Below are 21,078 nucleotides of genomic sequence, written 5' to 3' on the forward strand. Positions count from 1 at the left end.
GTGCACACCCAGCCCGGGCTGATTTTTTGCCTTAACGGCGCACGCTTTTTTGCTACCTCCGTCACTTTTCAATTTACCAACAACTTCAAAATCCCAAGACAACCGGATTTTCATTCCTTTTTCTCAACTCTCAACCACCCAAGTCTCTTCGAGGATCGCTTCGACAGCAACTTGACAAAATCACCATCAAGATGGTAAGGACCACCCAATGGCTGTCTTTTGCAAATCTGGGTCAGCGGGGTGCAGTTCGACAATCGGACAACCCCAGCAAGAAGTTCGTGGGGCACTGTTACAATTGCCGGCTGCACGCACATGACCAGACCGCAACAGAATATGCATTGAATCCTAGCCGCTGACTTTCACTCTTTGCAAACATAGTCGGACGTAGAAGAGAACAACGCCCCCGAAGTCGCCGAGGAGGTCGAGGTTTCGGCTGATGCCGCCTCCAAGGGTCAGATGTCCGTTCTGGACGCCCTCAAGGGTGTTCTGAAGCTCGCCCTCATGCACGACGGCCTCGCTCGCGGTCTGCGTGAGGCCTCCAAGGCCCTCGACCGTCGCCAGGCCCACATGTGTGTCCTCAACGAGTCCTGCGAGGAGGAGGCCTACAAGAAGCTCGTCATTGCCCTTTGCAACGAGCACAAGATCCCTCTGATCAAGGTGCCCGATGGAAAGCAGCTTGGCGAGTGGGCTGGTCTTTGTGAGTATACCCCATAATAGAAGGGAATATAGCCAGGAAGATGTGTACCTTGGACAAAGGAAAAGGAAATGGGTGACTGACTGCTACTCTACAGGCGTTCTTGACCGTGAGGGTAACGCCCGTAAGGTGGTCAACTGCTCCTGCGTTGTCGTCAAGGACTGGGGTGAGGAGTCTCAGGAGCGCTCTATCCTCCTGAACTACTTCCAGACCGAGCAGTAAACAGAACGAGCGTCACCACGCGATCTGTCACATCGAGGGGCGGCGGGGCGTTTACGGGGGGAAATCATAGGTGGAATATATGATGGGCTATCTTAACGGTCGGTCACATCAATGATGACCATTTCGGATGACTCGAGCTTCTTCGGTTGGCAATGGTTCGGACAGGGAAAAGTAGAGGCATATAGCTACCTCACACTCGGGACTTCAATACAAAAGTTAAACCACCACCAAATTCGTGCGGAATATCACAGTCTTGTGTCATACCCCGCTGGTCCTCATAACGCCTCATTGCTCTATGCTAGTAAACAAGGACACCATGATGCCTGAAAGAGACCGACAAGTCGCTGCTTACTTCTCTACCATAATGATGTGGTACCCAAAGTCCGTCTTGACCCAATTATACTTGGGCTTGTCAACCGTGCTTGGCTCAAGGTCCCAGGCGCAATCCTTGAACTTTTGGTCAAACGGTGCGTCCTTGGTCACCTCACCCAACGACCCTCCTGAATATCACACAGTCAGTTGCTCATAACCCAGCTGCGATCCAAACCAAGACCTCCCCCCCCCTTCTCTCCTCGAATACACACACTGAATTAGACTCACCCTGTTTTGCCTTGTCTTCCGAATAGTTCCTAGCAACCTCAGCAAAGCTGACTCCCTCCTCAAGCTTCGCTAGGGCCTCGTCCATCCTCGATTTCTTCTCGCTGCACAAGCTCATCAGTCATGATCGCAACTTTCAGGTGATCTCCCCCTGGCGAGAGCGAACTTACCATAGAACATGCCTGATTTTGATCTTCAGGCCGTTTTTCTTGCCGGAGCCCGCCTCCTTGTCGGCCTTGCCCTTGGCCCCCTTGGCCCCTCCGCCGGCTGTGGCCTTATCCGCATTTTTGTTTTTGCCCATTCTCGGAGTCGTTGGGCTCTCATCAGTGGCGTTCTTGCGCAAAGTGGGATGAGCGGGGTGGGATATTGCAGTGAGACGGGCTTCTGAAGGCGCGTCTAACCAAATCAACCCCACCACACCCTGGATCCTTGTTCCATCCGGCAGCTGGCGCTTACCTGTCGAGATGCCGCGGCCAGCTGGCAAGATTGTTGGGTGACTGCCCCCTCTTCCCCACCCGCGCCTCTTCTCCAATGTCAATGTCACCTTTCTTCTGGCAGCTCTCAGTGATGAGCAACATAATTTCACCATGTTTAGAGATCGGTCGACGTGTTCCCTTCCGCACGATATTTGATCTTCGGGGCTGCGAGGTCAAGGGGCTAGTGGATTGAAGTCGCTGGAAGAATCCGAGTGACACCGCATGTCTTGACGTCTTGACAGTTAGAAGGGATCAACCATCGATGTAATCAGCTGTATGGATTGTATGTTGGAGGAGGATTCAAGGAAACGAAGCTGTACAGACAACTGTCGGCGATATTCACTATTAGCTGGTTTGCCCAATTCAATCTAGCCCTGCCTTCCCTCACCATTCTACGGTGCTGGCTACAATTGCTCTCTACCTCATGCAACAGCGCGGAAACATTGGACCTTCCTGCTACCATGAAGCTCGGTCACGTCAGACTTGCAGTCGTATACACCTGTTGGTCACACGACTCGAGAACACGCTGAGAACCCCCTAACTCGCAGAAAACTTGAGGCGAAGATGCTCGGTCAGCCTTCACGCTGGTTGCTTGAAATTAGGATCGGCTCGTATTCGCTGCCCATAGGCTGTAAATACATCTTGGCACAAAGTTGCATGTTTCAAATACATTTTCTGCTGCCAGCGCTGGATCTGCAGTACAGGAGAGAGCGAGATGGACTTCGCAATTGGACGCCCAGTCGGACGATATTCATTTGCGGACAGTCCACAATGTATCTCTGTTGTTCGCAATCTCGAGATCCTTGCCCTCCTCCCTCTGTTTGAGTAGGTACGACGGTCTGGCCACTGTTGGGGTGGAAGCTGATCATCTAATATGAGCCCCAATTATTATCAGAAGCAATTTGAAACATCACCCGCCTGCATGCCTCTTTAACGACCAGCTCAACTGAAGGTTCTGTGGTAAGTTGAACTGTGAATTTGTGATTGTCTAGTGAGCGTACTGGCCCATATAGAAAAGACTGGCTTTCCATTGCATCTATGTGGCCTCCTTGAGCGTGCAGGGCCAAGGGAAGAAAGGCTGACACTTTCCGAATTTAGCAGGTGGGGTCGCCTTGGACCAAACACTAACACAGCCTCGCGTCGGAGTATGGGCTTTCTGGGCAGTATTATTGGTTTGAGCCACATAGATGTCTTAAATGCCCAAATAGAATCAGAATTTGAGCTATTACATTTGACATCGACTAGAACTCACCCTTTATATACCTGTCGTCGCCAATGCTGAGGTCCCCGGGACAGCTCTGAGAGGTGCTCCGCGGTACGCGCCAGGACGAGGGTTTGACGACGTTTCCAACTCTTCTTTGAGTTCAACGTGCAGCGCCACGTCGAGACTGATCCGGCTGTTTGTATGCAAGCTCACGCCCGGGACTTGGGGCTGTGGACATGCAAGGCTGGAGCACATAGGCATTCCCTCTGTCTGGTTCAATGAGTCCCGCATACCCACAGTTGGGTCCGTCCACAAAGTTCATAAGCGAGAGGGTCGGCCTGTCGTGAAGTCTTTTAATATGCGGTGTATCTTGCCCCATTACGTGGCAAAAGTGATATGTGTTGGTTCATTGCTGTTTTTGCATACGGGCAGCCCGAGCTCTAAGTTTCACTCTCGAGCACTCTGACAAGCGACTTCACCGCTCCATGGGGGGATGGGGCCGGGGGTGGCTATGCAATTGACAGAGGAGATTGATAACTGAGTCAAGTGGAAGAGGGCAAGGTGGGTTCCAACGTAAAGTTTAGACAACACAACACAGCCGTTCCAGGGTGTCTCAGTACGATCTAAAAGCCCAGCGGCTTCTGTTGAAGTGGTCTCTATGCAGCTCATAGCTTGTTGCGATGCCTTTGTCCTCATGTGGTCCTCCACATTCGCTTCGTTGAAATTCGGCATTTGCAAGTCGGCTTGCAAGAAAACCCAACTTATTAATTCAGCATTTGAACACTTTGATATGTGGCAACTAGACGATAGCGTGGGTATCTGCCGAGATATTGTCGGAGATATTAGCACGTACATCGTGTAAGCTCCACTGGAGGAGTTTTTGTCCTTGAGTAAAAGCACAGTGTGATATGGGGTGGCAGTGGTACAATTCCAATGGTATAACTCACAAATGACAGCAAGGCGTGACGTGGGTGGATCCCCGGTTGTTAATAGAAGTTCCGAGGATAGAGTTTGTCTGAAAGGAAAGTTCCACAAACATTTTATAGGCGATGACCCTCTTCTCGGAACTTCTGAGGTTGTTAGTGTTGCTGAGGTTAAGCAATAGGCCCAACTTCCTTACAGCAGACTACTGCCATGTGATGTTCTCGGAAGGCTAAAAAGATTATGACGAGGCTCAAACTAGAGAGACTCGTGTGAGGCGGATAGCTTAAAGGGAACCTTCCAAGAATAGAAAAGTTACAAGGATGAATGGATGGCGCTTGAAGAAAACGGCCAACGACCGCCAAGTAGTAGATGACATCGCCACACGGCATGTATTGGGACTCCGACCCGCAGAGTCCATCTTTAAGCCTCTTGAATGGTTATGATCGGCAGTGTCCACAAGAGAAAGAAGAGCTGAACCAGCCCAACAATCTGAGAAGGAGGTACCGAGGTCGTTCGCCAGCTGTCCCGGTGGACCAAAATCACTTTCTCTCAACTAACTAGATTCAATTTATGGAGATATCTGCTGTTCAAGAGGAGCCAATTATCCGTTACTCGCTGAGCTCTGTAGCACATACGGATGGGCTCCGCCTAGCCAACATTGACAGAAGTTTTCTCTATGATGGGGTCTGATACTGTTTGCTATGGGGTTTCTGGACAACAAAGATGTGTGTAATGATTCCCAATCCCAGCATCCAGGATGTTGGTAAAGTCATCAGGTCATCAGATCGAACTACAAGGAAAGAACCCTACCTCAAGAATTGGATAGTAGCATACAATTAAAGCACCAGTACTACCATAGTAGTTAGTTTAGGGTTGTACAGGGAGGTGGCGGTGCATACAAGGCGCGCCGCGCTTTGTTAGGGGGAAAGTATGGAGCCTACCCGGGGTTTGACATCAGCCAAGGCCACTTTTGCAAAGCTTGGCGCAATTAAGGTTACTGTGAAGCATCAACAACCAATGTTCCTTGACACACAACGGCTCCAGCTCGTATTCTGTGTTTTTCAAGGGTAACCTTTCGGGGCTACCGGGTCCATCCGCCCACTTTTGGCCAGTGTCCATGATGTAGCTGACCCTCTGTTGAGTGATGATCATTGCCTTGGCCGTTGCATCGCATCGTGTGAAGACTCTGAAAAGGCAAAGAGATATAGCTTCCAACAGATTATAAATACTGACCTACGCTCCCTCGAATACAGCTCACTTGATATCATCACAACAGCAACAACATCTTCTAGACTACTCATCCAAACAACAACAACAACAACACTTCTCTCATCTTACCAAACCGTATCCATTCCGATACCACCACCACCACCATCAAAATGCAGTTCTCTACCGCTATCGTCGTCCTGGCTTCTGCCATGTCTGCCTCTGCCGAGACCCTCTTCAGCGTCTCCGACTTCACTGCTGCGTGCATTCCTCACAGCTCCCAGTGCTCGTAAGCCTTCGAAACCCCCCTCACACAGACCTCCCAAACCAACGACTTGACTCCCTTTCGCCCTTTTTTTCTTTCTTTCTTCATACTAACATGATATCTTTGCAGCTACAACTTCAAGGTTCTCCAGCCTGGCACTGGTGAGACCACCGGCGTGACCTGCTCCGCCCAGAAGACCAGCGACGGCACCCTGCCCGCTGTCACCGACGGCACCTGCACCGACTCGGCCCGTACCTGGACCATCTCCAAGCCCGCTGCTGGCGGTCTCACCCTGACCGTCTCCCAGCAGGTCTCGGCCGCCTCCAGCCAGTCCGGCAGCTACACCATCCCGGCTTCCGACCTCACCACGTCCCAGACTGGCGCTAGCGTCCAGCAGAGCTACACCGGCCCCACCGCCTTCGACCTCTCCGACTAAATTGGCTAAACTTCGAGTTTTACCTTTCTGATGGGATGGGAAGCTTTGCGGGAAGGTCGTGTTTGAGGGGATGATTTGGATGGCGTGTATATAGATGTTGTGAACCGACCGCAGTACATACTATAGATCTCTTAAGGCTCCTTTGCCATGTCAATAATAATCAAGGTTGTCTCGAATATTGCTTCCCATAGATCACTTTGTGAACGAGAGCCTGTAATGTATTATGCTCTGTCGACGGTACAAACCCCAATTCAGCGTTGGCTAATCCTTCCGCGAGAAACCACCTTGTTCTATGCCTCACATTATACGCTCCGTTGCAGGTTCATAGCAAGGTATAGTGATCGCAACACCAAGAGTGGGCTCTGAGGCTGTTGTGTTGGTTGGCAATCCGTACTGGCTAACCAACGCCATCAACACCACCGAGTAGCAATGTCTGTAATGATGCTATAATGTGTCTACTTGCATCAGGCATACAGCCTAGCCATTGCCCCGTGAAACGGAAGCCTTGTCGATCAATGGACTGTGATAGGCCGACCGCGGTTCTTTATGAACTCGTCGTAAGGTTTTCGAATCACAGGTCGTTGGATTTAAGAGATATGACACGTCTACGTGCTTCGAACGTTGGAGGACGTACATTGTGACTGCTGGCGGACACTTCCTGTGCTATCACCAAGACCTGGTCATTATAGCCATGCCAGAAGAGACAACAGAAGAACTTTTGCAGACTGCTCCAGCCCAGCGCTGACTTGATCGATCGGGGCGATCGTTGCCAATAACGAACGGCCACAGCACCGAGCCTCGGCTTCTCACTGCCAAAGCTTCTAACTGTGGACCTTGTTTTTTCTTATGCCAACGTTGAGTAATTGCGAGGATATCAATTCAATTCATTTGAAGCTTGTACCATTTACAGACCCTCTGGAGAAAGCTACCTGACCTAGCGATATACCTCACCAAGTTCGTTGCCAAGTGACGAACGCGGGGCCACCTGCTGACTGACAGGTCGCTATACAGTCTTGCCGGAGATGAACAAGGCAAACCGGGTGTCTTTGTCCTCTCGTATACCCTAGTAGGGTTTCCATACTATCTGATCCAATCATACCTCCTTTTCTGCTGCCCTGTGCTCGTAGTTCCTGAAAAAGAGGCTACGTAATGGCACCTTTATGTGTTGGGCAATGCTTGTGGATAGAAGAAGCCAAGCACTGACCACTCATGTGACCACGTCTGCCGCAAGCTGGCGATAATTCCTCGTGGTGTCAATTTTGTATTCCGGTCCCTTTGGTCAACCACAGACCTCTTCATCATTGATATGTCTCTAGCAATCGATGTAATTAAAGAAGTTAGGTAATGACTTGAGTCTGCTGTCTTAGCCATGTCGGCTGACATTGAAAATCTGATGACGACTATTGTGGGGTATATTCGCATTTGGGAAAAACAGACACTTTGCCTGATTCCAAGCAGACAAAATCCGAGATAGTGTCGAGTCTGGGCATTCGCAATAGCAGTCTTCAAGCCCAGGTGCGGTCCATGCTACTGGGACACCAGGTTCCGGCCGTTATCACCACAACCATACCCTGAGACAGCATGAAGAAGTCTCTCTATAAAATCTCTCAGGCCCCGCCGACACCATTGGTTTCCTCCTCCACTTCCTCCTCGTCTTGATCCTCCGGTGCGCTCTGCGGCAGGTTATACTCCGTCTTCAGCTCCGCAACGACACCCAGCACGCGCTTCTTGAAGTCCGCGTCCAGGCTCTTGTTGTCCCGCCCGGCGGCCTCGAGGTCGACCCGCGCCACCCTCAGCACGGCTCCCGCAAGCGCCTCCAGCTCGTCCGCGCTCACCAGCTCCTTCTCGACCTCCTCCTTGTGCGCCTCGACCCGTTGCCTCGTGTACCCCCGCAGGAACTCTGTCACCGTGTCGTCGTCGTCGCCGTTGTTGTTGTTGTCCGTGGCGCCGGCGGGTATCCTCAGCCACGGGTCCGCCTCTTCCCGCCACGCCCCGGCATCTCCATCCCACGCCTCGTCGATGTTGTACCCGTAGAAGGCGTCAAAGGTCTTCTTGGCCTTGAGGAAGCGTGCCGTGAGCATGCTGTTGACGGCCTTCTCGCGTGCGTACTTGGGCGCGTTGCGCTTCGCATCGGCCTCGCGCTGCTCGGCGGTGCGCGGCTCGAACTTGATGTTGGACAGGAGGGAGCGGGAGAAGTTGCGCTGGTGGCTGGTCGTTCTCGTCTCCAGCGGCTCGGCGAGGTCGAAATTGAAGTCCATTCTTGTTTTTGCTGGCTCGTGTGGAAAGGGAGGGGGGTTTCCTTCTTCTTTTCTTTTTGTTTTCTACCTTTCTTTTCCTTCTTTCGCTCGTATCGGATGGAGAAAGGAGAGAGCTGCTGGTTGTGAAGGAGACGGGTTTTGGGAAGATCAGACGAGCAGCAGAGGACCGGTTGTTACTTGTATTGCTGCTGTGTACTTTACGCTTGACGTCGCTGGGCGCGGAGCATTTTCCAAGGGTCCAGGTTCAAGTGCCAGCTCACTGCGACCCCACACAAGCACCACCTGTAATTCGCATGTCGGCAAGGGGGGTCGAAGATACCAATCTCCAATTAGCCCACGAGGCGTCTCTTCCTCACTTGAGTTCCACACCTTTTGAGCGTAGTCCTGTAGATCTGGTTGCGAAAACACGGAACACGATGTCTTCTTTCCTCTCGAACACGGACTATCACAATCGTACAGGCGACTGATTACTTTACTTACTAGGGCAAGATGGGATTCTGGAAGAAAGGAGGCCGGTGCATCCTATAGCAGACAGCTGCCTGGTCGTGGGCCAGAACTGAATGCTGAAGATTCAGTCAACGACGAGAAGCTCTAAGTGGGCTTGCCAGCCCCGCCGTATATATCTGCTAACAACGCCCCGTTTCCTAGCCCATGTCTTGGCTAGCCAGCTTGAACCCCCTTTTTCCTGTCAGCGTACCTCAGGCTGCCACTGTATATTGGGACGAGGCCAATGCGCCTCCAGAAACATTGGACGTTGGCCATGAACCAAGATTCCAAGTGGTTGAAATGCTTGTATAGCTGGAAAGCGTAGAGAGCCAGAAAGACAAGTAAGGCCTAGGGGCTGGCGTCCATGAAGTTGTAATGAGGCGGGTGGTGCAAGAAGAGGGGTGGCATGCATTGCGCAGATTGGCAACAAGAAAGATAATGATCTGACCAATGCATCGCATTGCTGTGGTGGCGAGAGGACTGTAGAAACTCGTTGCGTTCTTTCTCAATTCATCCTATTTACAAGGAGAACGTCATGAGGGGCGGAGAAGTCACTCAAACTACCTCATATTAATGTATCATTTTAGACTCGGGAATGACTGGAGGTAGACAGACAGAGTTCGGCTGCCAGCCTCGAAAGTAGGTAACAAACCCCTGGGTGCAAGGTGAGTGAGTGTATCAAGTGAGCTCGCGAAACAGGTGCAGCCATTCCAACCACAAATGTCCTACAAAGTACGCCATAATCCGACATGATAGAGCCTGTCTATGCCTTGCTAGGACTCCACTCCGATCCTATTCCTCCTACAGCATACACCACGGGGCACTGAGCACCTGCCGAGCCTTCTTTGATCCCTTCGCACATGGTGATTCTAAACTCCCTGCTGCGCCGCCACTCGTCGCGCTCGATGCGCTCCACATTGCGTGCGATGGTCCAGTCGTCTAACTTGATCTGGCCCTCCGTCTGCCGTATATGGTCGCGTTCTAGCTGTTCGTAGAGGAGCCATTCGTCGAGTTGCGAGGGTTTTGGGATAGTGGTGATCTTCTCCATTGGGGTCTGGCCTGGGAGACGCTCGAGGGTAAGCCGGAGGGTGTAGACCTCGCTGGCCATATTGAGTTTGATACTCCAGCTGTGGATTTTATATCTGGGATGGGTGTCAGACCTGCTCGCTGTTGAATCCGAAATGCGTAGAAATCCCGTCACTTACAAGCCATCATATCTCACGCCAGCCAAAGGCGCAAGGAAGCTCTTGAGGCGGAAGCCCCGAAGGATGCGAATCTTCCCTCCCACCTGGGATAGCAGGTTGTTGTGCATTTCGTCCGGCCGGCCTTCGCGGATGTAAATGGAACTACCATCCTGCGTGTCTTCCTCGCGGCCAGTGAGAAGAGAAAGTGCTGCGATTCCATAGCGACCTTTGGTGGCCTTCTCGAAAGCTGCTCCAACAATGCCGTCTCGGTGGGCACAGCCGATATTCAGCCACCATCTAGTCACCATCAGTATTTTTGAAATCATCTCTACGGTGTCTGCTCGGAAATACTTACTGGCCCGGAAAAAACGTAGCATTACCCTCCACTTCCGAGATTTCGATGACCTCTTTTGGTATCCATACGCCTAACCCATCACTCGCGGTCGCCGACCAGACCATATCCCGCAGGCTGCCCGACATAAGATCTTCGTACCGATACTTGTCAATCGCAAGGTAATCGGACTCGAATCGTGACTGCCTTGATCCTCTGTGTCTTAGCAGACATTTGCTGCAGAGCCGTCTCTGAGTGCAAGCCACAGGGGTGAAGGGCATACCAGCATCTCTGTAGGCTCGAGGCAGTCTCTGTTTCGCTTCTCAAGCCCGTCTCAATGGCGTTGTCGCCAAGCGGCACCGCAGTGGCCTCTTTGTCGTGGGCTCTCAGCATGTCGGCCAGCAGCTTGTCCAGTCTCGCCCGCTGAATCACAGAGAAAGTAATCTTATGCTGCACAAAGCTTGAGCCGGCGCTCGATGCTGAAGACGCTGCACGATGGTGTGGCACCTCCTCGTCGAGCTTATCGACGAGCAGCATATCCAGAACGAAGTTGAGTTCCTCAAGCTTCTGGGAACTGAGGTTGGCACCTTTTGACAACGCCGACCGCACGAGGTCTGACAGCTCCAGGAGCTTGGGCACATTCCACCTGCCATCAGTGGTCCACACGCTGGCATCGCTGCTGCGGGACCGGATCGAGGGGTTGTTGGACATTCTGAAGAAAGCACCTGATTTGGGAGCTGACGGTGAGGAACATTGCGGGCCAGATGACAGAAGCGAAGAAGGCAGACAACCAGGGCGAACTCACCAGCTGTTTCTCCTGCGCTTCCATCGTAGGAGTCCGAGCTGGGCAGTTTGACTTTACGAAACTCGACAACCTGACACCGGCCGAGGTGTCAGTGAGACAACAGCCTTCAGCAACTTGAGTCGGCGTACCTCTGAAGCATCCGATATGCGGACACTCCTTGGCGGCATTGCGGGCTCTGGCGTGGACCGAGGGCGATTGATACCAACGGCTCTAAAAAAAACCATGCTCCAGGTCATAGAGGCGGAATTAGCCATGGCTTTTCATGTCGTGCCCGATGTGGAACCCAGGACGCTGGCGGCGGCCTCTCGCGTTGGATGACTTTCCGTGCAACAGCGATACTGGCCTTGCTACATAACAGCCAGGTGGGGTTGGGGTTGCAGGGGAGGGTACTCGAATAGGTAGGTGGAACATTCAACGATAGCTTCTGCGAGTTCGCTATAGGGTGCAACGGTCTGAGAATGTCTCTGTCGCGGTATGACGACAAGTATAGTCCTTGCTGTAAACAAAAGACAACTATCGTCCCCCTTGGAAGGAGTACAAGGCCTCTAACGCATCGTACCTGCCTCGTCAGACGAATCAGGCAATGAAGCGACGATGGCAAAGTGCGCCGAGCAGTCACGCTTGGAAGACAGCCTGGCCAGGATGAAACTTGTCCGACCAGCGATCAACAAGACAGAGAAAGAAGGCGGGGGGGGGGGGGAGAGAACGAGCAGATCCTGTCTAGGCTTGATGTATAATGACACGAATTTGATTTTGATATCATTATCAAGATACAGTCAAAATTAGAGTCATCTCTTTTGATCCGATTTTGACTAAGATTCTCTTTCATCCTATGGTGCCCTCTCCCACCTCTCGCTGTCAAATGAGAAGAATGAAGAAAGAAAGAAAAGAGAAAATAAGACCAAAGACCAAACGAAGGAGCGAGACACAAACCCGAAAATATGGTCGAGACGAGACAGGCCAGACTGCTTTGATTAGTAGATAACTGTGTCCTCCTCCGCCTCGACCATCTCATCATGGTCCTTCTCCTCGTGACTAGTGCGCTGTGGTACTCGCGCAGTGGCTGGGGAATGTCTTCGATCATTAGTAGCAGAGACAGCGGACTCATCTTGTGCAGCGGTTCTGGAACGATCATCTTCGACTGCTGGCTCACCGACTGTAGCGTCGACTTCTAACGAGGGAGATAGTACTCCCAGATCTTTAAGCCTCTGCTCCTTCCGGACCCTGAATCGCTGTAGCTCGTCCTCGATCTGCGCCTTGGTGTCACGGATCTGATCCTTGATGATATCTTGCTGCTCCTGCGTGGTCTTCCACGGACGGTAGTACTGCATGGCATGTTTGGTCAGTATCGATTTCGCTCTCTCGTGTACACGCACGTGTGGGTGGAACAGGAACTTACTAGCTTTGGCTCGCTCTTGGTTAGTAGGCTATGCGCCATAGCAAGCATATTGGAATGACGGGTGTTCATCTTTTGAATCCTGTGTTAGCAAGATGGCGGCCCCTTTGCCTCGATCACAATGTTCTCGGTATTCCAAAAAGACAAGGTCGGGCGTACCACTTGCTCATCAAATCGGACCTGCTCGATCTTCCTGACCTTGTCGAGCTTCGAGCGGCCCTCGGAGCGGCGCTTGTCGTCCTCGATCTTCTGCTTGGCGGCTTTTTCCTGCTGTCTCTTCTCAATCTCCTGACGCCTCTTCTGCTGCGAGTTGCTCGTGGTTTGACTTAGTGTGCTTAGCAGACCACCGAACAGGCGTTTGCCACGCTTCTTCTCCTCCTCCCTGCTGAGGCCTTCCCGTCGGTTGCGGTCCTTGTCATTAAGTACCGCCTCGGGCCTCTTCCTCGACGACGACTCCGACGCCGAGTCGCGGCGGCTTGTACCTGACGGTGGCGAGCGACCATGCCTCATGGAATCATCTGGCCGTCTGTCCTCGTCCGGTGATCGTGTACTCGGTAGAGGGCTGCGCCTCCTGGAGTCGTGAGTCCATCGATCCCTGTCTGGCAATTGTGTGTGGGGGGGTGAGTCACGGAGCCTTCTTGAGTCAGAAAGTCGTTCTTCCCTCTGCGGTGATGTTGCCACCAAGACGTCACTGGGCCGCCGAGCGGCTGGGGATAGACTCCTTTGCTCTCGAGAGGTGTCCTGCGCCGGGGAGTCCTCGTGCCGGTCACTGTCATCCTTGTCCGTAACTGCTCCCTTCGTGTTCCTTGCCTCATCTGCCTCGCGGCTCGCTGCTAGGTGGTCCTCGACCTTGGCGCGTTTGTTCGGCGCATCGCCATCCCTATGCTCGTCCGGGCTCGGCACTGACCCACCAACTGACTTGCGCTTCAACTGGTTCATCTTGAATAATGCCGTCCCGAGATTTCGTGATCTTATCCTCTCCTCTCTTTTCTTATTCACCGTCGCATCAGTCCATCCGCCCCAAATTGGAACAGTCGTCGCGGAGGTTTGATTTGCTTCCTTTCGAATGGTACTGTCTTGGTTTGCGAAAGGTGACGAGGGTTGGTGGGGGAAGGCTTGAAAAAGACAAGGGAAGATTCCACAGGCTAATGACGGATCAGAAAGTCAATAGAAAATCTATGAATTTGATCCCATGATGACGAAGTATGGGTGATGAACAGTGGATTGAGCTTGTCGAGGGTGCACAGAGACCTAATGTCAGAAAGCTCTCTTCCACGAAGCAGCTGGCTTTCTTACGTATGTACTTATGTACTGTGGCAGTACTACTGGTATGGCAGGCCCTGGTCCCCCTTCCCCACGTCCCACATGTAGGGAACACTAGTGCGTGCCGGGTTCCTTTTAGCCATCATGACAGGCTTGCAAGGAAGGGAGCTCTATGGGTAGTGGCAGGCATGGGTGATGGAAATTTCTGGATCGGCAGGCAAAACGCTGATGAATCAATCCACTGTAGATTCAGTTGCACTAAACATCATTTGCAAAACATGTCTTAGCTATAATTTGTATCCTCTTGTTTAGTCTCCCCGCCACAACTCCCACGCCCACGCCTACGTCCTTCTTCTTCTTCTTCCTCATCCCGCCACAATATTCTTTCTCACATATCGCGACACGCCCTTGAGTCGGATCCGCCAAGATGTCCCGTCATCACCCCGATCTGGTGATGTGCCGCAAGCAGTCCGGCATCGCCATTGGCCGCCTCTGCGACAAGTGCGACGGCAAATGCCCCGTGTGCGACTCGTACGTGCGCCCCACGACCCTCGTCCGCATCTGTGACGAGTGCAGTTTCGGCAACTACCAGAACAAGTGTGTTGTGTGCGGCGGCGAGGGCATCTCGGACGCCTTCTACTGTTTTGAGTGCACGCGCCTCGAGAAGGACAGGGACGGGTGCCCCAAAATTATCAACTTGGGCAGCTCGCGGACAGACGTAAGCTTTCTATTACTTCGCTGCCCTTTTAGTTGTTTCCTCGCGATTGATTGCAGCTGCTAACGTGTCGTGTTTCTCCCTTGCGCAGTTGTTCTACCAAAAGAAAACGAATCGGACGTATTAGCCCTTGTGATGCCCGGGTCTGGGCACTTCGCCTTATCTTTGCATATCCGGTACTGGCGTTTTGGGTTCATCGGGTTATACGCAAGAGCTGGTTCTGGCTCTTGTGTTCTGGGTCTTTGTGGTCAACATGTTCGACATTTGAAGGTGTAACATGGTATGAGAAATGACGAGCGTTGGAGGAAGCTTGTCTGGAGCAAGGAAAATCAAGATGGTTTGAGAAGATTAGATCTGCATGTGCAGTAGCTCAGGCAAATAAATCACTTGCGTGTGAAATTGGTTTGAATTAGACTCATGATTAACATATCTCGTAGGAACTCCGAAAAAGCCCAGCTCTCCTTGGACAGTGTCGCCCTCCTATACCCCTCTGGATCACTATGCGTGACCTCTCGGCACATTAAATGTAGCTAACCTTGACCCCCATACCTGCCGTCGCCTTGACCTTGTTCCAGCTCGTCGCCATTATGCGAGCTATGCGCTCACGCATGTTTCTTCTCCCAAACATCAGGACCAGCCCTATGATAAACGCGAGAAAGCGCATCAGCAGCATCGGATTGGTCTGGAGGGTCACACTCATGCGCTCAAGCATGGCACGTACGTTGGCAAACATGACGGCCGCTCGAGTCCCGAAAGAGGCCGGTGCGACGGCCTTGCTCTTGTTGGGAGAGGCTCCTCCACCGCTGGCTGTTGATCGCGCAGGCCTTGCTCTCGGCGTCCTCGGCCGTTCTCCCGCCTGGGCACGGTTTCGCCGTGCTGCCCTTCCGCCTGCCGATCCGGTTGCGCTCGTCGCATCGATGCCATAATCAACCTCACTCCCGTCTCGCCTTGCGCGCTCCTCCTCAAGCCGTCGTTTCTCCCTGTCCTCGTTCTCTGCGCGTAACCTCCGGGCCTCCTCGGCGTCCCGTCGTAGCTGCTCCTCCTGTCGCTGCCTCTCTTCGCGTTCCTTCCGCTCGGCCTCCAAATGGTCCTCTTGCAGACTCTGCAGGGCCTGCAGGAACGCCTCCCGCCTTTCGTCGTCGAGCACCGAGCTCACGCTGATAAACTCCCGCGCATAGTCCCACTCATTGTTGCGGATGAGAACGTGCAGTGTGTACAGCTCAAGGATCTTGACCCGTGCATTCAGGTCACGAGGCGTGTCGGCTCCACTGCGAAGTTTGGACGGTGACTTATGCCTGGAATGAGCACAGGGGGACGTCGGCGAGAAGTGGTTCGACAGATCTAGGTTCGGGCTCGACGAGGCGGCGAGGAAGTTCTCTAACCGCTTCTGATTGAGGTTCTGTGTTCTTGCGTGGGTCAAAAGCAGAGTAGCCCTGTCTCATTGTATCAGCAAGGCTCGGATGCAAGAAACTGCTGTCGAGAGACAAGGTTACGCACAGATTAATAACAACATCAGAATCTACGTCCCCTTCCACGCCGTGATAGCCGTTCATTACCACCTCTTCCCAGACATCACCATCCCGCACCTTGGCACATATCGATTTCCACTCCTGCAATCCGAACGCCTCCTTACCCTCATCCGGCTCGAGGGCGACTATAGCGTTCAGAATGGCCACGTAGAGTGTCCAGACCTTTATCCTCGTGTTCCGAGAGGCCTTGGCCACGGGGGCAGGCTCGATGGCGCCATGGGCTGCTTCCGAGCTTAATTGTGGTGGCGTTATCAAGGGCAGGATTGTGGTCAGTGCCTCGGGTAGCCTGCGCGTCAGGAACAGTGTGGAAGATTGGCGGTAAGTCTTGGAGACGTAGGATGCTGAGTGTCGTGCCGGAGTAGAAGATGTAAGAGATGATATGGAGGACGAGAGGGCCTCATGAGCTGAAGCGAAGTCCTGCGTACTAGTTGGGCTCAGAGTCGTGGTGAGCGACCCGTTTGTAGGAGAGGCGGCCATTATATTTTTTTAATAGCTGCCGTGGGCATTCACGAAGCGGACCTCGGGTTTCGCGAAGTAAAGTGCTGGAGCACTCCTCTCAGGCAAGCATCGAGATGTGAGACTAGAGAGAGGAATTGACCGTCATCCGAGAAAGAGAGAAATAGGACGGATCATGCGGAGGGCGTTGGTAAGACGTGGGCGTACATGGCTGGGGTGAGTTTAAATTTCGGACGTGGTTGGGATGTTGTTGAGAGGAACATGTGCCTTTTTCCAGCGCCTCTTCCGGCTGGAAGCACTTAACCCATGTTTTCGGTCATGTCGATTGCTTTCAACCTCGGCTCCACGCCATTCGTAAGTGGATCGTCATCCGTTCAGGCCCGCCAAATGCGGCTAGGATCCCCTGTACCGTGTCCCATTTCCCCAGACTTCAATGAACCCTCACCTTGTACCTGCTCGTCAATCCACATCAATGATCTCGGACATTGCCCTTGGATTTGTGACCGAGTAGCCAAGGTCTCTCTTGTCATATGATCAGCTGGCAGGCGACCTTCATGGTTTCTCCCAGCTCCAGACCAATTTCTTCCCCCACCCTCTGTTATGATATTGTTCTTGTGCTGTTTTGTCGATGCATCTCAACCTCTTTGTTTTGACAGGTATGAGAAATAACTGATAAGCTGGTGTGAATGTTAGGCTCAGCTTGGAAATAAATATGCCAGCGTGCACTGATGGCTCTTTGCTGGGCGATTTGTCCAGTCTGGCTGTGACCCTGTGTGCCGGCAGTGAATGCTCCTACTTCTGCGTGGCCCAGGTTGCCCTAGCAGGCTAGCAGTGGCTCTCTCTAACATGTTGACCAGGTCTTGAGAGGATGAGAGGCTTGCACTCTATATATAGAGGTACTTGTGAGAGCAAGCAAGGCATAGTAGAGAGAGCTTTAAGCTGCCAATTGAAGGACAGTTGCCTGGGGAAGGAGATGCCATGCTGCAACACACGCCGTTCGAATTACATCGGCCTTCGAATTATCTTGTTATTTCCTTACTGTATAACTTGCAAAGATATATATAATACCTCAAGGGATACATCTGGCGATGATCATTCTGTTGTTCTGATGTATCACATCGTTTGTGGCCTCCATGATGCTCTATATTGTCCCTCAAATCGATCAGGCCCATGACACACTGCTAATAAATGAACAAACATTTCCAAATGCTAAATATTGCAGCATCCCAGAAACTCCATCCTCTTTGCCAACAACAGCATTAAAGATGGAGGTGGACCGGATCAACTTCTGGGCTTAGCTACCATCCATTCTAACAGCTGCCAGTTGAAGAAGTGACATGAGCTTCACCAAAAAAAAAAAAAACCCCAAAAAAAAAACCACCAACCTCCCCCCCCCCCCCCAAAAAAAGAAAAAAACCAGGCAAGGACAAGAACAACCTGGGGCCAGGGTGACAGAGTGGGAAGCTGGAGTACAAGCTGGAGTACAAGATACGCATCGGACAATCCGGGCTGATGCTCTGCACTGGACTTCAGATTGTGCAGGATGAAGATACGACCAGAAACAGGATCATGATACTCTGTACTGTACATTGTAATGTTTCTTAGGATAGAGTGAGATTGAGAAGGGGTCGTTGATGAAGCAGAGTGCTTGCATGGTAGCAGCAGTAGATAGCCAATGCAATCAATCCTGATTGCCTGGAGACGTGACACAACGTTCACTAACATGATTTATAGGCTCGAGGTCGTCCATGTAAGTCCTTTGGCCCTCCAGCATCCGAAAACACACAAAGCCAAGCCAGTTGGCGAAGCTGACGAGAAGATGCGATGCTTGCGCAATAATATTTGCAGAAGATAGTCAGTCGCAAAGCTGGCAAATCTGCGCGAGCCTAGACCTTGGCATAATCAATCGTGCTTCCAATCCGTTGCTTAATGTCCAGTCAGTCTCAAGCAATCCAGAACGTTTACTTGCCAGCTTACTTGAAAGGGGGAAAAGGGAGAGGGGACGAGAACAAATATTCACGAGAGCCTAAGATTTGTATAGTACACCGCGTTTCGCGATCGTTGTCGCCATCGCGCATTGTACTACTAATATACTACTCGAAGGGAGCAAAGGGCATCATCAGTGGATACTTCTGAATCGACATTTGCCATTTCACAATGGTGATTTGGCTTTTGTGTTTTTATACATAAGTGTATATATCTATTGCCATAGACGCCCTTACTGCGATGGCATAGACTTCTCCACACTCTCATACAAGCCTGGCTGGAGGTGTTCCTTGAGCTCCTCCTTCGTGAGCCACTTGAAATCAGTGATGCCGTACTCGTTGTCCGTCAGATCCACCTGCCCGGCCATGATCCTTCCCTTGAGGTAAAAGACATTCGTACCGCGGACTTTGAGCGTCCTGTTCTTGCCCTCCTCATCAGTTCCGTATATCGGCTCCCGGTGCTCGAGAGCAATTGGATGCCGTCCGACCATCCAGGTGTTCATGTTGACACCTGCGGTATCTTCTAAAGCTCGAGAGGCGGTCTGGTGAATCATTGTCAGCCTTTTGCCAAATCCCCTCAACGTACCTGATATGTGTTTTCTTCTTGCTTTCTTTTCTTCTTCTTCGCCGCCAAGGAGGAAAAATAGATGGACATACCTCGTGCACTCCCTCATCCGGCCTGACCTCATCGTGCGGGAAAACCCACCTCTCCTTCTGATTCTTCACAATGAGATACAGCGTTCTGTCCAGCTTGCGATCCAGCCTCCGCACGTCCCCGGTCCGATCGGCCTCCGTCTCTCGGGCCAGCGGCCGCTCGATCCGCAACCGGTCCTCGAAGCTCAGAGCCTCACCATCTTCGCTCACACGGCTCTCCGCCTCGGTATACAGCTTCTCCCTGATGTAGTCCGGGTCCGAGAGCTTCTGGCCCTCCTCGACAAGCGCCTCGTCGTCCCACGCGTCCCGGCCTTTGCGCGTCAGCCGCCCGATCTCGCGCGCCATAACGTGGCTACGCTCGCCAAACTTGATGGCGAAGTCTACGCCTGCAGGCTGGCCCTCGCGGTAGTAGAACTGGCGCGCGAACGGCGTGCTGAGCCGCTCGTTCAGCCGCTTCTGGTAGAGGTAAAAGGCCGCTTCGAACGGCGTCTGCGTCCGCGTCAGGATGGGCGGCCGGCTGAGGATGATGCCGGCACGGAGGCGGTAGAGGGATTTAGGGTGGAGGAGGTTGGTGGTGGGCTGATGGCTGATGCTGGCCAGGTCGGCTGCGGATGCAGTGCCGCTGGTGACTGGCATGATGTTTGGTGAGAGAGAGGAGGGATTCGTGGTCGCACTGGCCGGAGTATTTGAGGAGTAGGATCGCTTGGGGGACGGCGACGTATGCTGGGGGAGTGTTGCGCAACGGATGCACAATTGAGGTGCTCCTACATTGGTCTCGCGTGTTAGCTGTGGATGAGCATTGTATGATCGAGGAATTGGCCGACAACAAAGAAGTGTGAACGTACTCCTTAGGAGAGGCACAACGACCCGCGACCCTCTACTTGAGGCCGTCATGACGTGGTTCGGGTCTTTTGTGCTGTGATCCTCCGAGATCCAACCCTTGGGAGCTCTTCTATTCCATCGACTTTTGGCGCGCGACCGATCTCAACTTTTTCGCGGACGTCAAAAGAGTACCTAGGTACAAAGCTGCAGTGCCAAGCCTTACCTAATCGTTTTTGATTGGCCAAAACTCGCACCGGCCCAGTGGGAGGAGCAGCCCTTCAAATTTCTCAGCACAGCGCCAGAGGTGTTGTCCCTCTCCTCTCTTCTTTCTCATCCACAGGCATGAAATCCTTATCTCAAGACTTTGTCCCCATCTCCTCCAGGACGTCTTGTCATTTACGAGTGCCCAGAGTGAAGTTCAGATCAGCCTGATTCGCTAGCGGCGCCTGCTGCTCGCTCGAGTTCTTCGACGGGCCAACCTCCCACCGGGCTCACGTTAGATAGATGGCTGTCACAAGAAATTCCACCGCGCGCGATGGTCTGTGTTCCTCGAGAGAACCCGACGCTGCGCTTACGAGACCAACGATCTTGAAACTCTCCGCCGGACCATCCATCGATTCTAGGCCTGCGCGCATTGTTCTCTTCAGTGCCAATGCATTGATTTTCATCATCACGAGATTGACTTTCCTGCTAAATAATGAACTGACTTTGTTCAATCAAGCTAGGGCGCACAATTGTATTGTGCTCTGTCGTTAAGCTCTGAAGCACGGGTTTGCAGGCTCAAGTCGGGAGTTCCCTCATTCAAGCTTTTTCATCAAAAATTCGAAGCTCGTCGCGAGTTCTTGTCAGGCTGCATCGAGACGGCGTCTTGAGAGAGCATAAGAGACATTTCCATTCAGTCAAGCAAAGCTACCAGTGCTACGTGCTGCTGTCCTACGACAAACCCCACCCCCAATATACGTGCAAGCTCTCGAAATGTCAGGTCCGGACCGTCCCCGGCCCCGCCAAAAATGCTGAAGAAGAAAACAAGAACAAGAAGAAAACCCGTCCCATAATATGTCCCTCGACGCCACGGTACCGTGGCGCCGTCATAGAAGAAATCATCCCGATAAGACAAACACCGGTACCATTTGGACTGCCCAGGGGTATCTTTCCAGCTTGCGCGACTCC

General features: G+C 52.4%; 9 protein-coding genes across 9 annotated transcripts; 3 read left to right on the plus strand and 6 right to left on the minus strand.

Annotated features, from left to right (window-relative positions):
- The first annotated feature begins 86 nt into the window (after positions 1-86).
- On the plus strand, positions 87-1,143 carry M406DRAFT_354284 (40S ribosomal protein S12). The gene is made up of 3 exons (XM_040922878.1): positions 87-194; positions 379-697; positions 792-1,143. Exons 1-3 carry the CDS (start codon positions 192-194, stop codon positions 914-916), a joined length of 447 nt encoding a protein of 148 aa, XP_040781102.1. The 5' UTR covers positions 87-191; the 3' UTR covers positions 917-1,143.
- Positions 1,144-1,264: 121 nt separating this feature from the next.
- M406DRAFT_35958 (uncharacterized protein) lies at positions 1,265-1,814 on the minus strand (the record flags this gene model as incomplete). The annotated part of the gene is made up of 3 exons (XM_040923982.1): positions 1,265-1,416; positions 1,517-1,617; positions 1,684-1,814. 3 exons carry the CDS (start codon positions 1,812-1,814, stop codon positions 1,265-1,267), a joined length of 384 nt encoding a protein of 127 aa, XP_040781103.1.
- A 3,589-nt stretch (positions 1,815-5,403) lies between these two features.
- On the plus strand, positions 5,404-6,198 carry M406DRAFT_354295 (uncharacterized protein). Its single transcript, XM_040922879.1, has 2 exons — positions 5,404-5,612; positions 5,718-6,198. The coding sequence occupies exons 1-2, from the start codon at positions 5,497-5,499 to the stop codon at positions 6,022-6,024; spliced, it is 423 nt and encodes a 140-aa protein (XP_040781104.1). The 5' UTR covers positions 5,404-5,496; the 3' UTR covers positions 6,025-6,198.
- A 1,070-nt stretch (positions 6,199-7,268) lies between these two features.
- Positions 7,269-8,636, minus strand: M406DRAFT_105227 (uncharacterized protein). The gene has a single exon (XM_040915134.1). It carries the CDS (start codon positions 8,280-8,282, stop codon positions 7,632-7,634), a length of 651 nt encoding a protein of 216 aa, XP_040781105.1. The 5' UTR covers positions 8,283-8,636; the 3' UTR covers positions 7,269-7,631.
- Positions 8,637-9,531: 895 nt separating this feature from the next.
- Positions 9,532-10,994, minus strand: M406DRAFT_245904 (uncharacterized protein; the record flags this gene model as incomplete). The annotated part of the gene is made up of 4 exons (XM_040916371.1): positions 9,532-9,910; positions 10,308-10,490; positions 10,567-10,733; positions 10,791-10,994. The coding sequence occupies 4 exons, from the start codon at positions 10,992-10,994 to the stop codon at positions 9,532-9,534; spliced, it is 933 nt and encodes a 310-aa protein (XP_040781106.1).
- Positions 10,995-12,062: 1,068 nt separating this feature from the next.
- M406DRAFT_246069 (uncharacterized protein) lies at positions 12,063-12,994 on the minus strand (the record flags this gene model as incomplete). Its single annotated transcript, XM_040916385.1, has 3 exons — positions 12,063-12,413; positions 12,488-12,556; positions 12,644-12,994. 3 exons carry the CDS (start codon positions 12,992-12,994, stop codon positions 12,063-12,065), a joined length of 771 nt encoding a protein of 256 aa, XP_040781107.1.
- Positions 12,995-14,137: 1,143 nt separating this feature from the next.
- Positions 14,138-14,856, plus strand: M406DRAFT_354298 (pre-mRNA splicing factor ini1). Its single transcript, XM_040922880.1, has 2 exons — positions 14,138-14,465; positions 14,554-14,856. The coding sequence occupies exons 1-2, from the start codon at positions 14,175-14,177 to the stop codon at positions 14,587-14,589; spliced, it is 327 nt and encodes a 108-aa protein (XP_040781108.1). The 5' UTR covers positions 14,138-14,174; the 3' UTR covers positions 14,590-14,856.
- Positions 14,857-14,982: 126 nt separating this feature from the next.
- Positions 14,983-16,468, minus strand: M406DRAFT_59238 (uncharacterized protein; the record flags this gene model as incomplete). The annotated part of the gene is made up of 4 exons (XM_040924627.1): positions 14,983-15,269; positions 15,327-15,895; positions 15,960-16,332; positions 16,417-16,468. The coding sequence occupies 4 exons, from the start codon at positions 16,466-16,468 to the stop codon at positions 14,983-14,985; spliced, it is 1,281 nt and encodes a 426-aa protein (XP_040781109.1).
- Positions 16,469-18,665: 2,197 nt separating this feature from the next.
- Positions 18,666-19,980, minus strand: M406DRAFT_34006 (uncharacterized protein; the record flags this gene model as incomplete). The annotated part of the gene is made up of 4 exons (XM_040921521.1): positions 18,666-18,974; positions 19,090-19,665; positions 19,717-19,850; positions 19,932-19,980. 4 exons carry the CDS (start codon positions 19,978-19,980, stop codon positions 18,666-18,668), a joined length of 1,068 nt encoding a protein of 355 aa, XP_040781110.1.
- Between the last annotated feature and the right edge of the window lie 1,098 nt (positions 19,981-21,078).

The sequence above is a fragment of the Cryphonectria parasitica genome, assembly GCF_011745365.1.
Source record: "Cryphonectria parasitica EP155 unplaced genomic scaffold M406scaffold_1, whole genome shotgun sequence".
Classification (NCBI taxonomy): Eukaryota; Fungi; Ascomycota; class Sordariomycetes; order Diaporthales; family Cryphonectriaceae; genus Cryphonectria; species Cryphonectria parasitica.